Below are 18,805 nucleotides of genomic sequence, written 5' to 3'. Positions count from 1 at the left end.
TATGAAAGACCCAGCCAAGCACAGTGGCTGAATCCTGTAATCCCAGCACTTTGGGAGGCCAAGATGGGCAGATCACTTAAGGCCACGAGTTCAAGACCAGCCTGGCCAACATGGCGAAACCCTGTCTCTACTGAAAATACAAAAATCAGTTGGGCATGGTGACACACGCCTGTAGTCCCAGCTCCTCAGGAGGCTGAGGCAGGAGAAACGCTCGAACCCTGGAGGTGGAGGTTGCAGTGGGCCAAGATCATGCCACTGCACTACAATCTGGGCAACAGAATGAGACCCTGTCTTAAAAAAAAAGAAAAAGAAAAAGAAAATATCACTAGGACAAGAAACACACTGAAACAATGTGTTTAAAAAAAAAAAAAAAATATATATATATATATATATATGTTTTAGGGGCCAGGCATGGTGGTTCACACCTGTAATCCCAGCACTTTGGGAGGCCAAGATGGGCAGATCACTTGAGGCCAGGAGTTCAAGACCAGCCTGACCAACATGGTGAAACCCCGTCTCTACTGAAAATACAAAAATCAGTAGGGCGTGGTGATGCACGCTTGTAGTCCCAGCTCCTCAGGAGGCTGAGGAAGGAGAATAGCTTGAACCCTGGAGGTGGAGGTTGCAGTGAACCAAGATGGTGCCACTGCACTACAATCTTGGCAACAGAATGAGACCCTGTCTTAAAAAAAAAAAAAAAGAAAGAAAGAAAAAGAAAAAGAAATTACTAGAACAAGAAACACACGGAAACAATGTGTTTAAAAAATATATATATATAATTTAGGGGCCGGGCGCAGTGGCTCACGCCTGTAATCCGAGCAATTTGGGAAGCCAAGGCTGGTGGATCACCTGAGGTCAGAAGTTCAAGACCAGCCTGGTCAACATGGTGAAACCCCGTCTCTACTAAATATACAAAAATTAGCCGGGCATGGTGGCGGGTGCCTGTAATCCCAGCTACTCGGGAGGTTGAGGCAGGAGAATCACTTGAACCCGGGGGCAGAAGTTGCAGTGAACCAAGATAGCGCCATTGCGCTCCAGCCTGGGCAACAAGAGCAAAACTTCATCTCAAAAAAAATATATATATATGTATATATACACACATACATATAAATATACACATACATACATATATATGTATGTATGTGTGTGTATATATATATATATATACCGAGTCTGCCTTTCTAAGGAGTTTGGATCTTATCCTGAAAGGTTCTAAGGAAACCCTTTTTTTCTAAATACATCCCTTTGACTGCAGTGGGAAGATCACTCAAAGGAGTCTGAGGCTTCAGGCAGAAGTTGAATATTTATTTAAGCAGCTTAGAACACATCTCTGATTTTTTCTGTACTGACTCATTAAAACTGGGAGAGGGGAGGTACACTGTGTCATAGTTCACAGTATGGGAGCTGTTATTCCACGAAAAGTGAAGAAGCCTTGACCAAGTCAGGCAACAGTTAGGTGACAAATTTATGGAACTATTGTGTAGGAAAGTTGGCATTGCAAAAGAAACAGTTCCGTTTCATCAGTAACACAGAAATATGTGTCACGCTGCTAACTGATGCAAACCTAGGCAATGCTTTCCATTGCCTAAATGGCTCAACTATTTGGCCTTTTGAGGGGAGGAAGAAGGCAGAAACCATTGCAGGTGAACTATGAGATAGTGTACCTCCCTCTCTCCCCACTTAAATATGAGTCAGAACAGAAAAAAAATCAGAGATGTGTTCCAAGCTGCTTTAATAAATATTCATGCTTAGGTGTTCTCATAAAACATACATGAAAGCAACCAAGGGTAGTGTTTCATGTATAATCAAAAGGATTTGGCACCTACGGCTGAAATAGTACAATATCAGAGGAGAGGAGGAACTGTGATGTTGGTGTTGACAGGCAGCAAGATCATGCCCACATACAATGAGAAAACTGCTGACACAGATTAGGTTTCTGAAAGGGTTTCTCCACTCTAAAGGAAGGAGGAGCCCAAAGGGTGAAGCTCCCAGTCCCATGACAGAATAAGCCCTGCTTGCAAGTTTCCAGTCTTTAGAGCCCTTCCATGTGGCCAGGAGAGGAGGTGGGGGTGGAATTATCAGCCTTTACGACATCTAAAGCTGTCCTAAGAAGTAAGGACAGTCTAGAGCCACTTGGGCCATGGCCAGAACTACATAATATTCCATCTTATAGGATGTGGCATACTTTTATAATCCCCCAGTTGTTGGCAATTGGATTTAAAAAAATATTTGTAGGCTGGGCGGTGGCTCACGCCTTTAATCCCAGCACTTTGGGAGGCCGAGGCAGGCAGATCACCTGAGGTCAGGACTGTGAGACCAGCCTGGCCAACATGGTGAAACCCTGTCTCCATTAAAAATATAAAACTTAGCTGAGTGTGGTGGCAGGCACCTGTGATCCCAGCTACTCAGGAGGCTGAGGCAGGAGAATCACAATCTCACTGCAGAGGCTTCAGTGAGCCGAGATTGTGCCATTGCCCTCCAACCTGGGCGACAGAGTGAGACTCCCCCTCAAAAAAAATTGCAATCTGCGTATCAGAAAAATTAATATCTAATTGTGCTATTGCAGGAACTAGCATAAACCAGCTTGGAAATATTCTATCAGTTAGGCTGTAAAATTATAATCTGCAGGTAGTCACCTATTCCAAAGATCTCCCTGGGCAGAAGGCTGTGGGGGTCAAAAGATGTTGGGAATAATTAGCCTTGATTTGCAGTCGCCCAATAACATTTGTGAGCTCAGAGGACAGGCTGTCAATCAAGCATGAGAAAATGCCAGTAAACTATGAGTAAAATGCCTCTAATTGCTGTAAGGGTGGAAGACAAAGTGATTGAACTAAGCATTTATTGTCCAGTAAAGTATTCTAGGGCAGTGCAGTATCCCTCCTCAGGCACCCTCCCTGAGGAGTAAGGATGGCCAGCAAGAAATAAGCACCTAACAGACCCCTTCTCAGCCAAACATCACAACTGGCTCTTCAGTTTCTTTTCTTTCCTTCTCTATGTGGCCTTAGTAGTAAAAACCATTTTTTCCAAGTGTTTTTGTTTTTATTATATTGATGGGTTTGATAAATACTGCAAGCAACTTTCCATGTGAGGAAAGAAAAAGATAAAAGGATAAGCACAATGGATTACTGATTTACTCTATAGACTTTGGAAGAGTACTGTCTGTTAGTGAAATCAAGCCCAGAAGTTGGGCCCAGCTGCTTAACCCTGCAGAGAATTTCTTTTCAAGGAAGTAGGTGTGAACATCTGGGGTGTGGAGAGGGTAATGGAACCAACATTGACTAGACATCTGTGCCAGGTATGTGTTAGCTGCTTTTCACTTTATTCTAGTTTGTTCTTTGGTCTTGCTTCCTTTTTTTTTTTTGACGGAGTCTCGCTGTGTCGCCCAGGCTGGAGTGCAGTGGCAGGATCTCGGCTCACTGCAACTTCTGCCTCCTGGATTCAAGCAATTCTCCTGCCTCAGCCTCCCGAGTAGCTGAGATTACAGGCGCCCACCACCACACCCGGCTAATTTTTGTATTTTTAGTAGAGACGGGGTTTCACTGTGTTGGCCAGGCTGGTCTCAAACTCCTGATCTCAGGTGATCCACCCGCCTTGGCCCCCCAAAGTGCTGGGATTACAGGCTTGAGCCACTGTGCCTGGCCTCCTTTTTGTTTTTAAATCCCACAGAAGGTCCTACTTGAATTTTGCATTATATTAAAACCTCTAACTCATAGGTACTGTGAACATAGAGTTCCAATTTCATGTTTTCTGTTCTCCCCACTAAATACATTTGCATTTATTAGATCTTGTACCCTGAGTAATGGTTGGGAAAATATGCGTAGTATACTTAAAGGCATGAAACCCAGACGCCTGAGTTCCACTCCATTGCTTACTGTAATAGTACTATAACCTTGGACAAAGTATTTAACTTCTCTGTTTCTTGATTTCTTCATCTGTAAAATCAGTGTCATAATAGGACTCACCTCATAGAGTTGCAAAAAGTTTAAACAGCATCAGGCAAATAGAAGTCCTCAATGGGTGCTAGCTATTATTAAAGCCCTGCCAGGCGGGTACCAGTGATGTGCTGTAAATGTTTAATGACCGCCTCTCTGGACAAAAAGAGTTCTGGTATGTAACATTTGGCAATTTCTGTGGTGGAAATACTCCTGTGATGGCCAGTTTCAGGCTATCAAGGTAATATCACTGAATGCAGAGTTGGACAGAGGTAGGCAACAGTACACTATTGTATAGTATGTTCACTGTATAGACACAATAGACATAAATAACTTCAAGAGCATAGATAATAGTAAAATACAGTATTATAATTAGAAAGGCTGGGAGTGGTGGCTTATGCCTGTAATCCCAGCACTTTGGGAGGCCGAGGCAGGTGGGTCACCTGAGGTCACAAGTTTGAGACCAGCCTGGCCAACATGGTGAAACCCCATCTCTACTAAAAAGACAAAATTAGCCGGGCATGGTGGCATATGCCTGTAATCCCACCTACTTGGGATGCTGAGGCAGGAGAATTGCTTGAACTGGGAGGCGGAGGTTGCAGTGAGCCGATATCGGGCCACTGCACTCCAGCCTGGGGAACAAGAGTGATACTCCATCTCAAAAATAAATAAATAAATAAATAGGAAGTGGTACTTATTATCTTTTGAAATATAATGTGTTTTAATGTAAGTTTATATAATTTAATTTAATTTTGTTTTTAGAGACAGGGTGTCTCTTCATTGTCCAGGCTGGAGAGCAGTGGTGTGATCATAGCTCACTGCAGCCTCAAACTCTTAGGCTCAAGTGTTCCTCCTGCCTCGGCCTCCCAAAATGCTGGAATTACAGGCATGAGCCATTGCACCCAGCCTAATTTAATTAGAAAAATATAATTTTAAATTTTTTGTTTCCATAGGTTTTTGGGGTATAAGTGGTATTGATTATGAGTAAGTTCTTTATTGGTGATTTGTGAGATTTTGGTGCACCCACCACCCGAGCAGTATACACTGCACCCAATTTGTCGTCTTTTATCCCTCATCCCCTTCTCACCCTTCCCCGCAAGTCCCCAAAGTCCTTTGTATCCTTCTTATGCCTTTGCATCCTCATTGCTTAGCTCCTGCTTATGAGTGAGAACATATGAGTAACATATTCCTGAGTTACTTCACTTAGAATAATGGTCTCCAACTCCATCCAAGTTGTTGTGCATGCCATTAATTAATTCCTTTTTTATAGCTGAGTCGTATTCCATTGTATATATATATGCCACAGTTTCTTTATCTACCTACTGATTGATAGGCATTTAGGCTAGTTCTACATTTTTGCAATTGCGAATTGTGCTCTAATTTAATTTTTAATAACAGCTGTGTTTAATAATTGACTCAGAAAATTCAACATTTGGCTCCTGTAGCTGGTGTGAGCTGGCTGCAACAGTGCATTCACCTTTATCAACTTAGACATTTGATAATAATGCTTTAGTTGTTTATCGCTGTGCAACAAACTAGCTCAAAACTTGCTTAAAACAACTGTGATTTCCTTTTTTTTTTTTTTTTTAACGGTTCTGTGACTTGACTGGGCTCAGCTGAACAGTTCTTCTGCCCTGCATGGTACAGCCAAGGCCTCTCATGGTTGCATTCAGCTGAAGCTCAGCTGGGGTAGAACATCCAAGTTGGCTTCTCATCCATCAGGGCCTCTCTCCACATGGCCTGTTATCATTCAGTAGTCTAGCTTCAGCTTCTTCACATGATGTTGGCATCTAAGAAAGAAATGTTCAACTGGGCGTGGTGGCTCACATCTGTAATCCCAGCACTTTGGGAGGCCAAGGTGAGTGGACCATTTGAGGTCGGGAGTTCAAGACCAGCCTGGTGAAACCAGACTCTGCTAAAAATACATGGTAGCATGTGCCTGTAGTCCCAGCTACTTGGAAGGCTGAGGCAGGAGAATCGCTTGAACCTGGGAGACGGAGGTTGCAGTGAGCTGAGATTGTTTCACTGCACTCCTAGCCTGAGTGACAGAGTGAGACTCCATTTCAAATAAAAAACCCCAAACAAACTCAGTGGTTGTCAACCGGGGTGGTTTTGCCATCTCCTCCACACCCTCCACAGAGGACATCTCCTGGCAATATCTGGAGACATTTTTGGTTGTCATAACTGGGGAAGAGGTTCTATTGTCATGGGGTGGCCATGGATGCTGCAAATTATTCTACAATGCACAGGACAGCCCATCACAAGCAAAGAACTATCAACCCAAAATGTCAACAGTGCCCAGGTTGAGAAACTCTGCACGTAACCTGACACATGCACCATTTTGGCTGTTTAGTATGTACACTTTCTCTTTTCAACACATTTTCCCCTGCTGCTTTTCACAGCAAGTACAAGGTATAAAATTCTGTTAGCACTCTCTAAATGTGTGTTCAGCCTATTTGGCTTGGCTTCAAACAAACATGACAGATGTAGCATTTTTGGCTCAAATGCCTTGCCAGTCAAGCATATGCATGTTTGCACATCACGTCTGCAGTGACAGCAATAATATTCTGTGACTAAAAGGGGTTGCACATTCAACTTTTACTGAAACATCTCAAATTATTTTGTTTTTCCTCTGAGTCTTTTGGCTGTCAGGCATTCTTGGTGCCTCTCTCTGCTCTCTTCTTCAGGTAAATGGTTCTCTCCTGTTCCTCATGATACCAAGGTTACATTTGCTCTTTTTTTTTTTTGTGAGACAGAGTCTCGCTGTGTCGCCCAGGCTGGAGTGCAGTGGTGCACTCTCAGCTCACTGCAACCTCCGCTTCCCAGGTTCATGGGATTCTCCTGCCTCAGCCTCCAGAGTAGCTGGGACTGGAGGTGCGTGCCACCACTTCCAGCTAATTTTTGTATTTTTAGTAGAGACGGGGTTTCACCATATTGGCCAGGCTGGTCTCAAACTCCTGACCTTGTGATCCGCCTGCCTCAGCTTCCCAATGTAGTGGGATTACAGGCGTAAGCCACCACACCCAGCCACATTTGTGCTCTTTTTATAAAGGGATGCCCATTTATTAGCTCAATTTTTTTTCTTTACTTTTCTTTTCTTTTCTTTTTTTTTTGAGATGTAGTTTCGCTCTTGTAGTCCAGGCTGGAGTGCAATGGCACAATCCCCACTCACTGCAACCTCTGCCTTCCGGGTTCAAGCAATTCTCCTGCCTCAGCTTCCCAAGTAGCTGGGATTACAGGCATGCGCCATCATGCCCGGCTAATTTTTTGTATTTAGTAGAGAAGGGGTTTTACCATGTTAGTCAGGCTGGTCTCAAACTCGTGACCTCAGGTGATCCACCCACCTCGGCCTCCCAACGTGCTGAGATTACAGGCATGAGCCACCACGCCTGGCCAATAAATGTGAATTGAGCTCCTACTGTGCGCAAGAGCTGCTCTGGGTCGGGGGGCTACAGCAGTGAACAAAACCAAGTTGTGCTTGCATGGAGCTTGCATTCTAGCTGGGGAGACAGACAATGAACAAATAAGAAAATAAATAAATGATATGTTGGGTAATGAAAAGTGAGGAAACATTTAAGTAGAATAAAGAGATGAGACTGATGGTGTGGGATGGTATTTTGATTAAAGTGTTCAGGGAAGGTACCACGGAAGGGTGTTGTCTAAGCTGTACAGAAGGAAGACCCAAAAACTCCCCTCCCCTCCCCTTCCCCCACCCCCTTCTCTTCTGTTTTAGAGACGAAGTCTCATCTCACCATGTTGTCCAGGCTGATCTCAAACTCCTAGCCTCAAGCAGTCCTCCTGCCTCAGCCTCCCAAAGTGCTGGGATTGCAGGTGTGAGCCACTATGCCTGGCCCAAGACAGGTTTTCAGTAGTGCACTATACTGTGTGGAGGTTTGGTTTAAAAGAACAGAAATTTATTCTTTCACATATCTGGAGGTCAGAAGTCCTAAGTCAAGACTGGACGTGGTGGCTGGGATCACACCTATAATCCCAGCACTTTGGGAGGCCAAGTCAGGCAGATTACTGGAGGTCAGGAGTTTGAGACCAACTTGGCCAACGTGGCAAAACCCTGTCTCTACCAAAAAAACTCAAAACTTAGCCAGGCGTGGTGAGGCTCACCTGTAATCCTAGCTACTCAGGAGGCTGAGGCAGGAGAATTGCTTAAACCTGGGAGGCAGAGGTTGCAGTGAGCAGAGATCGTGCCACTGCACTCCAGCCTGGGCAACAGAGTGAGACCGTGTCACACACACAAAAAAAATCCTAAGTCAAAGTATTGGCAGGGCTGTTTCCTACTGGAGGCACTGAAGGGGAGTCTGTTCCATGCCCTCCTCCTAGTTTCTAGAGGTTGCTGGCGATCCTTGGCGTTCCTTGGTTTGTAAGATGTGTTACTCTAATTTCTGCCTCTGTCTCCACATGACCTTCTCTCTCTCTCTCTCCCTTTCTCTCTCTCTCTGTGTGTGTCCATATTTTTTCTTTTTTATTAAGACACCAGTCAGGCCGAGTGCAGTGGCTCACGCCTGTAATCCCAGCACTTTGGGAGGCCGAGGCAGGCAGATCACCTGAGGTCAGGAATTCGAGACCAGCCTGGGCAACATGGTGAAATCCTGTCTCTACTAAAAATACAAAAAAAAAAAAAAAAAATTAGCCAGGTGTGGTAGCGGGCACCTGTAATCCCAGCTACTCAGGAGGCTGAGGCAGGAGAATCGCTTGAACCCTGGAGGCGGAGGTTGCAGTGAGCCAAGATTGTGCCATTGCACTCCAGCCTGGGCAACAAGAGTGAGACTCCGTCTCAAAAAAAAAAAAAAAAAAAGACACCAGTTGACTGGGTGTGGTGGCTCACGCCTGTAATCCTAGCACTTTGGGAGGCCGAGGCAGGTGGATTGCCTGAGCTCAGGAGTTCTAGATCAGCCTGGCCAATATGGTGAAACCCCATCTCTACTGAAATATAAAAAATTATCCGGGCATGGTGGTGGGTACCTGTAATCCCAGCTACTCAGGAGGCTGAGGCAGGAGAATCACTGGAACCTGGGAGGCGGAGGTTGCAGTGAGCCAAGATCATGCCACTGAACTCCAGCCTGGACTCTGTTTCAAAAAAAAAAAAGAAAAGACACCAGTCATTGGATTTGGCCTCACCCTGATTCAGTATGATTCAGCTTAACCTGATTACATCTGCAAAGACTCTATTTCCAAATGTGACATTCACAGGTACTGGGTGCCAGGGCTTCAACATACCTTTTGGAGGAACACAATCCAACTTGCAACAGTGTTGTTTTGAATTATCACAATAACTAGGGGACATGCTGCCATATAGGGCAGGGGCCGGGGGTGCTAGGAAGACATTCCACAATGTGCAAGATGGCCCACACCCATTTGTCAATTCCTAAGATACTGCTGTAAGTAAAAACCCTGTTTGTAATATCTGAACCTAGAACTAACTCTGTTTTACATATAAACATAAAGAATATTTATAGGGATTCAGTATACACTAAATTTTCCTGAAATGCAACCACTCTTCTACTGTTTTCTTTCTTTCTTTGTTTTTAACTGTTCTACTGTCTTCATCAAGAAAGACTGTACTATTTTTTCCTTTCACTTTTTTCTTTTTAGAGATGGGGACTTACTCTGCTGCCCAGGCTGGAGTGCAGTGGCACAATAATAGCTCACTGCAGCCTCCACTTCCTGGCTCAAGTGATTCTCCCACTTCAGCCTCCCGAGTAGCTGGGACTAGAGGTGGGTGCCACCAAACCTGGCTAATTTTTAAATTTTTATGTTTGTAGAGATGGGGTCTTGCTATGTTACCCAGGCTGGTCCCAAACTTCTGGCCTCAAGTTATGCCCCTGCCTTGGCCTCCCAAAGTGCTAGGATTAAAGGCACTGAGCCACCACACCCAGCTTTTTAATTCTTTTTTTTTTTTTTTTTTTGAGATGGAGTCTTGCTCTGTCGCCCAGGCTGGAGGGCAGTGGCGCGATTTAATTCTTTTTTACTTGTGTGTGTATTCTTATTTCCTCTTCTTTCTTACATGAAAAGTAACATATTATATACTATTTTACACTTTACTTTTTTCACTTACTAGGGTATCTGACATTTTTTGTACAATATTTTATGCTGTTACAAGTTTATCTTCAAGGTAAACTACTAAAATTGACATTGTCGAGTTAAAGTGTAAATGTATATATTGTTTCTATTGTTATACAATATTTCTTACTGTACTATTTTTTGCCAATCTGATAGGTGAGAAATGGTATCTCAGTATGATTTTAATTTGCATTTCTCATATTATGAGAAAAGTTGAGTATCTTTTAACGTTTTAAGGTAATTTAATTTTTTTGTGAATTATCTGTTTGTGTGTTTTATCTGTTTTTCTATCAGGTTTTTGATCTTTCTCCCCCTCATTTTTTACAAGTTCTTATATGCTTGGTTATTGTAGCCTTTTATCTGCGATATATCTTGGAAATATTTTCTCCACTTTGTCATTTACCTCTACGTGATTTTTTGTCATGCAAACACATTTTATTTTTACATCATTGAATCTGTCTTTTATTTTATCACATTTGAATTTTTATGCACTCTATTATATTCAGAATTTTTCCAAGGGCTGTCCACCATTGTGGACAGTCATGTAACCAATGCCAATCAATTCAGCTGGTGGTGTTTGAGCCACAAATATAACACATGGATATCTGTCTGCATTTATAGCTCTCAACTCACCATAAATCTATAACTGCAAGCACCAGACGTTTTCATGACGTTTGCTAATATAGTTGTGCCTGATCATTAACATTAAAATCTATATTATAGTAGAAGTTAGTTTCCTTTTTTTCTCATTATATCACAATTAGGGCATTATATTTATTTTATTGGAGTTGTAATTTATAACCTATGGTTTTCATTGTGGCATTGGGACAGCAAATATTTTAAAAGAGAGCATTTGGCCTGATAGGGTTGAGCACCACTCCTCTGGGGGAAGTGTGTTCCAGGCTAAAGGTACAGCAATCACATGAATGCCTTCAACTGTTCAATGCAGGGAAGGTATTGAGGCTGGAGCAGAGTGACAAGGGAAAAGTAGGAGGTCACAGAAATTGCCAAGGTTCACATCATATAGGGCCTAGAAGGTCATGGTAAGGATGTTGCATCATGCTTTCCACTCTAGCTAGAATAAAATGCAATGTGGCTTTGAGCAAGAGAGTGACAGGGTCTCATTTAGGCTCCTGTGGGATTGCAGACTGCAGAGGGGTGCAACGGAAGCAGGGATACCAATTGGAAGTCCACTGCAGAAGTCCAGGCACTGAGGCCGGCTGCGGTGGCTTACTCCTGTAATCCCAGCACTTTTGGAGGCTGAGGCAGGTGGATCACCTGAGGTGGGGAGTTCGAGACCAGCCTGACCAATATGGTGAAACCCTGTCTCTACTAAAAATACAAAAATTAGTCGGGCTGTTGTCAACTATGTGGGCATGCACCTGTAATCCCAGCTACTCAGGAGGCTGAGGCAGGAGAATCATTTGAAGCCCGGAGGCAGAGGTTGCAGTGAGCCAAGATCGCACCACTGGACTCCAGCCTGGGTGACAGAGGGAGATCCTGTTTCAAAAAAAAAAAAAAAAGTCCAGACACTGGTATGATAGTAGGTTGGGCCAGGGGATAGCTCAGTGGAAAAGTTGGGAAGTGGTTTGATTTGGGACATATTTTGAAGGTGGAGAGGTCAGGATTTGCTCATGAAATTTATTTAGTCTTGTGTGAGGAGCCATAAAATCCAGGCTCTACCTGGGCGGAACTTATACTCTAGAGGAGGAGACAGCTACCACACACACAAACAGTTATCAAACTATGTTCTAAGTGCAATGATGGTGATTTGTGCAGGGTATTCTAGGAGTACAGAGGAAGTTGGTGGTGGGTATTTAACCTAGCCTGGGTGGTGGTGATTGGGATAAGGGTAAGGAAAAGTTCTAGGATGAATCATAATTCATTGCAGTCAACAAGCCTTTATTGAGCACCTACTATGTACCGGGCACAGTTCTAGACACTGGGGACACAAAAGTGATCAAAACAAAGTCCCTGTCCTCATGGAGCTCACATTCTAGAGGGCACGATCTGAGACTGTCTTCCTGTTTTGTTTGGTTTTTCTCTAGAGACAGAGTCTTGCTCTGTTGCTGAGGCTGGAGTGCAGTGTTGTGATCATGGCTTGCTGCAGCCTCGACCTCCTGGGCTCAGGTGATCCTCCCACTTCAGCCTCCCAAGTAGCTGGGACTATAGGCACATACCATAATGCTTGCTAATTAAAAAAACTTTCTTTTTTTGTAGAGATGGGTCTTGCTATATTGCGCGCGTTGGCTCTTCCTGTTTTTGGTGAAAGCAATTTATATATATATATAGTATATATGTAACATAACTCATTGGTGTTGGAAAACTATAGTCATAGGATTCTGGAATGCCATTCTCTTGGGGCATCTGACTGTTTTCAGAGAGAAAGAAAGAGAAAGGGGAGGGAAGGGCTTTGACTTGAGTGGGAGGAAGGGCCGGCAGGACTGGAATGAGACTTTTATTTTTATTTATTTATTTATTTTGAGATGGAGTCTTGCTCTGTCACCCAGGCTGGAGTGCAATGGCGTGATCTCGGCTCACTGTAACCTCTGCCTCCCAGGTTCAAGCAATTGTCCTGCCTCAGCCTCCCGAGTAGCTGGGATTATAGGTGCGCACCACCATGCCCAGCTAATTTTTGTTTTTAGTCGAGTTGGGGTTTCACCATATTGGCCAAGCTGGTCTCAAACTTCTGACCTCAGGTGATCTACCCGCCTTGGCCTCCCAAAGTACTGGGATTACAGGTGTGAGCCACTGTGCTTGGCCCAGAGTCACCTTTCTAAGGTAAAAAGCAAGATGGCAATATGAAGTACATGGGCAGATCTGGATTTTTGGGGGCCTAAAGTTTATACAGTTTGGAGGACCTACTTCAAGAAACATAATATAAAATTATGAATACAGGGCTGGGCATGGTGGCTCATGTTTGTAACCCCAGCACTTTGGGAGGCTGGGGTGGGGGGAGGGCACTTGAGGTCAGGAGTTCGAGACCAGCCTCATTAACATGGTGAAACCCATCTCTACTAAAAATATAAAAATTAGCTGGGCGTGGTGGCAGGTGCCTGTAATCCTAGCTACTTGGGAGACTGAAGCACACGCATCGCTTGAACCCAGGAGGCAGAAGTTGCAGTGAGCCGAGATCGCACCACTACATGCCAGCCTGGGCAACCTGGGCAACAGAGTGAAAACTCTGTCTCAAAAAAAAAAAAAATTTACAAAGTTTTGTGCAGAGCCTTGGAAAGGCCTGTGCAAGTGAGGGGTCCTGTAGCCTGTTTGATTAGGTTCACAATCACACCATCATTAGGTTCACCTCCCACACCCGGGAGGAAGAGTCATTGAGCTGTTAATATCTTTTTATTTTAAATCCTACTCCTGGAAATCAGTTCAACAAAAGGATCAAGAGGCAGTGTGGTCTAGTGGGTAAGAACAGTAAAATACAAGGTCCTTTCAATAACCTACAGTGTCCTCCATGATTCCACTGACTCTCCTTTGTCTCTTGACCCTCCATCCCCACTCTCACTCCACTCAGCCACATGGGTCTTCGTGTTTAAGGTCTCCATGCCAGCCACATTCCCACCTCAAGGTCTTTGCCATTCCTTCTATCTGAACTGTTCTTCCTCCAGATCTCCACACTGCTTGCTCTTTCACCACTCTGAGACGTGTACTCAATATCTTCTGAGTTTGCACTGAGGCCTTCCCTCGCCAGCCCAAATCTCCTTTTCTTCTTTTTTCTTTTCCTATTCCCATTGCCAGTTTACCTACTGTACATGTTACTTTTTTTTTTTTTTGAGAGGAGTTTCGCTCTTGTTGCCCAGGCTGGAGTGCAATGGCGCGATCTCAGCTCACTGCAAACTTCACCTCCCGAGTTCAAGTGATTCTCCTGCCTCAGCCGCCTGAGTAGCTGGGATTACAGGCGCGTGCCACCATGCCCAGCTAATTTTTGTATTTTCAGTAGAGACGGGGTTTCCCCATGTTGGCCAGGCTGGTCTCGAACTCCTGACCTCAGGTGATCTGCCCACCTTGGCCTCCCAAAAGTGCTGGGATTACAGGTGTGAGCCACCACGCCCAGCCTTACATCTTACTTTTATCCCTTTCTATTGTCTTTCTGCCTCCTCTAGAATGTAAGTTCCAAGAGGGTGGAGATAATTGTCAGTTTCGTTCACTGTTTAGAACTGTTATTGATATATAACAAGCACTGGACAAAAGCATTGCTGAAAAAATGAATGAAAGAGCACCACCTTTGGGCTGGGCGTGGTGGCTCATGCCTGTAGTCCCAGCGCTTTGGGAGGCCGAGGCGGGTGGATCACTTGAGGCCAGGGGTTTGGAACCAGCCTGGCCAACATAGTGAAACCCTGTCTCTACTAAAAATACAAAAAAGGAGCCAGGCATGGTGGTGGACACCTGTAATTCTGGCTACTCGGCAGGCTGAGGCAGGAGGATTGCTTGAACCCAGGAGGCGGAGTTTGCAGGGAGCCGAGATTGCACCACTGGCGCTCCAGCCTGGGTGACAGAAGCGAGACGGAGACACTGTCTCAAGAAAAGAAAAAAAGCAAAAAAAAAGCACCACTTTTGGCTTTAAATAGATCTGGGCTGAAGTTTTATATATGCACCTGCTGGCATATATACTTCTCTGAGGCTGTTTCTTCATTTGTAAATGGAAATAAAAGTACTTCATAGGGTTGAAGCATTGTTGTAAAGACTAATTAAAACCATGCCCATAAAGGGCATAGCTGAGTGCCAATCAAACTGTAGACACTCAGCAAATGTTAGATATTAGTAAATAAAAAAGTTAGCTATTAGTATAAAAAATGTATATGCATAAAGGTATTCATTATAGAATTATATATAGTATTTAAAAACAGGTATCAGAAATAGGAAAATGGTCAAAAGATTCTGCCATATCACTAGTAGAATATTAGTCATTAAAATGATCATTAAGACTTTGTAGAAAGAGAAAGCCTTTAAAAAATAATAATTATTTAAATATTATTAATAAATTAATAATAAATTTAATAAATGTAATAAATATTCAATATTATTTAAAAAATAATAATATTTTTAAAAGCCAGTCAAATTTAGCAGTGGGGGGTTGTATACCAACTTTAGTGACACTAATGTTAATAAGTTCTGATAAATCACTACTATTGGACCAGCCAGAAAGCCTTTTTTAATGTAAAGTTACAAGAAAAGACCAGACACGCCTGGCCTACTGTTGCTGTGATTTAAACTTCAGTGTTTCTAAAGGCCGAAGTTGAATTCCAGAGCATTCACTCTCCATGAATTCTAGAGCACAACTTAGAAATAAACACTGCCAGGCCGGGCGCGGTGGCTCACGCCTGTAATCCCAGCACTTTCTGAGGCCGAGGTGGGCAGATCATGAGGTCAGGAGATTAAGACCATCTTGGCTAACACGGTGAAACCCCGTCTTTAATAAAAATACAAAAAATCAGCCGGGCGTGCTGGCGGACGCCTGTAGTCTCAGCTACTCAGGAGGCTGAGGCAGAAGAATCACTTGAACCCAGGAGGCAGAGCTTGCAGTGAGCGGAGATCACGCCACTGCACTTCAGCCTGGGCGACAGAGCAAGACTCTGTCTCAAAAAAAAAAAAAAAGAAACAAACACTGCCAGATATTGGGTGTACATTTTTCTTGTTCTTGTCTTTTTCTCATGCACGTGTACTTTTGAGTTTATCAGAGAAACTTTCCTTAGCCCTTCACCTAAGCCAGATAACCCCTGTTTTCTTTCACCGCACCTTGGGTATGAGTAGTGGGTACAAAACAATAGTGGTGGTAGTAAAGGGAAATAAACAGAATAAACCTCAGGCAATATTGTCAAGTATTATCTGTTATTTATATAAATATCTAGCTTTTATATCAAAATTATCTTTTTGTAAGGCTGTATCAATTTATATTCCCACCAGCTGTGTTCTTCATATATTTGCTATCCATTGGTCCCCAGATGTTGCATACTCTCATTACACTGTGGAATATTTAATGCCTTTTTGTTATGAAAAAACTGTTTTTATTAATTAACATCGAGGATATGGTGCTGACAAATATTCTCTAAAATTCTGGAATGTTGGAAACTCTGCTGTCTGACATTCTTTCCATGTGAATGGAACATCCCATTCTTGTCCAGAGCATCTGAGCCATGCAGGTCACTTTGAAACAGGATCTTCAATACAGGTACAAAGCTTTAGATAGAGTTTTCAGATCCAACGTTTCACATTTGTCTTAACTTTGAGATTTCCAAGGAAAGAGCCTGCTTCCTACTCAGGTCTGATGTTAACCTGATGCTACACACAGCTCTGCTTTGCTTCTAGTCTATCAAACACTGCTCCATTTAATTTTTACCAAAAATTCCCCCCATTCCCATAACCCAATAATGACACTTCCGTTTGATGAGAGGCATTGAGGTTCCTCTGGAGTGCAGTCTCCTTTGCTGCAGCAACTTAATAAATCTAACTTTGTTGACCACAGGTTTGTTCCTGGTGCTCTTTATTGGAAGACTTTAGCAATCTTAAACTGTAGGCCCCAAATCCCAAAACAACGGGAAACTCTACTCAGTATCTTTTCTTTTTTTGTTTTTTTGTTTTTTTTGAGATGGAGTCTGGCTCTTGTCCCCTAGGCTGGAGTGCAATGGTGCGATCTCGGCTCGCTGCAACCTCCACCTCCCGGGTTCAAGCGATTCTCCTGCCTCAGCCTCCCAAGTAGCTGGGACTACAGGCGCCCTCCACCACGCCCGGCTAATTTTTGTATTTTTAGTAGAGACGGGGTTTCATCATGTTGGCCAGGCTGGTCTCGAACTCCTGACCTCGTGATCCGCCCGCCTCGGCCTCCCAAAGTGCTGGGATTACAGGCGTGAGCCACCGCGCCCTGTATCTTTTCTTAAAGATTCCTTCTTATACAAGATGAATTAGACAAGATGGATCATTTTGGCTTTTAGTTCCTCCAACATTCCAACCTAGTTAGAGCGGCTTTTCTCTGTGCATGGAAAATTCTTCCCGTAGATCTCTTGCCTGGCTGGCCCAGTTCATACCTAAAGTAGCCATCTGTCCTCACACTGCCACACCCCCACCCCGTCACTCTACCTCATCATCTCATTTCATTTTCCTGTTTTTCTAATCACTCTCTGAGATTATCTTCATTATCTATTTGTTTATAAATTATTCCAATGAGGATGTTAAGATCAGGAGAGAGGGTACCACGACAGCGCTGACAGCCGCAGCTGCTCAGTGTCTAGAACTGTGCCCAACAAACACTTGTGGAATGAGTGAGCAGACGAGGAACTAGACACTTCGTTTGCCTTCGTCCCTTTTAAATACCCTCCAGCTGGACCCAGCCGCATGAAAACTCTGAGAACTAGGTGAATGGCATTTGGCCTCGCCACTGGCTGGAGCGTTTGCCGTTGCTCCAGGCAACCACTGTTTTCCCACCAGTCTTGTCGTCGCTCTACCTGGCTCCGCCCCCCAGGACGCCGAGCCACGGCCGGGCGGTAAAATCGTCGCTTACCCTTTAAGCGGCGGGACTTCTGGTCACGTCGTCCGCGGTCGCCGGAAGGGGAAGTTTCGCCTCAGAAGGCTGCCTCGCTGGTCCGAATTCGGTGGCGCCACGTCCGCCCGTCTCCGCCTTCTGCATCGCGGCTTCGGCGGCTTCCACCTAGACACCTAACAGTCGCGGAGCCGGCCGCGTCGTGAGGGAGTCGGCACGGGGAGTCGGGCGGTCGTGTGCATCTTGGCTACCTGTGGGTCGAAGATGTCGGACATCGGAGACTGGTTCAGGAGCATCCCGGCGATCACGCGCTATTGGTTCGCCGCCACCGTCGCGGTGCCCTTGGTCGGCAAACTCGGCCTCATCAGCCCGGCCTACCTCTTCCTCTGGCCGGAAGCCTTCCTTTATCGCTTTCAGGTACTTACCAGAGACGGGGGGCGTGGAGACTACAGGCCCCAGGAGGCCCAGCGGCGGCGAAGCGTAGGCTGGCATGTTGCGGGCGCGCGGTGCCTGCTGGGATTTGTAGTGCGTCCGGCGCCGGCGGTTTAGGGCGGGGTCCTTTGGGCCCGGGGAGGCTCTGGAATCTGGAGCGGGGTGCTGGATAGCTGGAGTTGTGGGCTGGCCTGGTGGGGAGGAGTTGCCTTCACTAGTATAGTGAGATTGTGCTTCCCGCTCTTCGCACTCAGTGAAGGAAGCAGTGAGATTAGTCGTTGGTAGTTGTCAATCTGTTGGACGCTGGCGATTAGGTCCGCCTGGAGCATTGCCCTCTGACCTCCCTCTGTCACCCACGTGGGTAGCCTGTAGGTGTCAACTTCACCAACTTATAGCTGAGTTCCTTTCACGTTAATGGAGTTTTTTTGTTTTGTTTTTCCTATAGGAGTGATTTAAAGTCAGAGATACAAAGAACGAGTGTATTGTTCTGCATTTCCCTCTAGCCCTAATTTAGTATCCCCGACGTAGTAATAGAATGTACGAAGGAATGGGCAAAGAGTACATTTGTCCAGAAATGGAAGGCCTTGTTATTTTCTTAAGCATGAAGGAAACAGTCCAGAGTAACATATCTGTCAAGAGAGTGCCAGTTTTCTGAAGGTTATCTGTATTCACCAATTTCTGATTTAAAACTTCAATCAGTGGCAGGTCAAATAGCAAGATCTGGCATTAATTTCAGCCCTTTACTTGGCCTATGGATAACATTTTCTTGTCTTTCCCTGTCTTCACTGGGTATTACTTCTTGGTTTCCTTTGCTGGTTCCTTATCTTCCTGACTTTTAAATGTTAGGATGTGCCTTGGGAATCAGTTATAGGACCTTTTCTAT

The 18,805-nt window shown here is 44.5% G+C and overlaps 1 protein-coding gene and 1 long non-coding RNA gene across 2 annotated transcripts in view; one reads left to right on the top strand and one right to left on the bottom strand.

Moving 5' to 3' along the window:
• Positions 1–4,853: 4,853 nt before the first annotated feature.
• On the bottom strand, positions 4,854–17,627 carry LOC134740041 (uncharacterized). The gene is made up of 3 exons (XR_010127281.1): positions 17,512–17,627; positions 8,910–9,014; positions 4,854–5,722 (listed from the first exon to the last, which is right to left on the bottom strand). It is a non-coding gene; the product is annotated as an uncharacterized LOC134740041 (long non-coding RNA).
• The window catches only part of DERL1 (derlin 1), a 28,939-nt gene continuing 27,658 nt past the window's right edge, over positions 17,525–18,805 (top strand). The window contains exon 1 of the mRNA XM_054497458.2: positions 17,525–17,907. Coding sequence (XP_054353433.1) covers positions 17,755–17,907 — 153 coding nt within the window. The 5' untranslated portion in view covers positions 17,525–17,754. The remainder of the gene's footprint in view (positions 17,908–18,805) is intronic.

This window comes from Pongo pygmaeus, chromosome 7 (genome assembly GCF_028885625.2).
Source record: "Pongo pygmaeus isolate AG05252 chromosome 7, NHGRI_mPonPyg2-v2.0_pri, whole genome shotgun sequence".
Lineage (NCBI taxonomy): Eukaryota > Metazoa > Chordata > Mammalia > Primates > Hominidae > Pongo > Pongo pygmaeus.
This window is presented reverse-complemented; position numbering and strand designations above follow the sequence as displayed.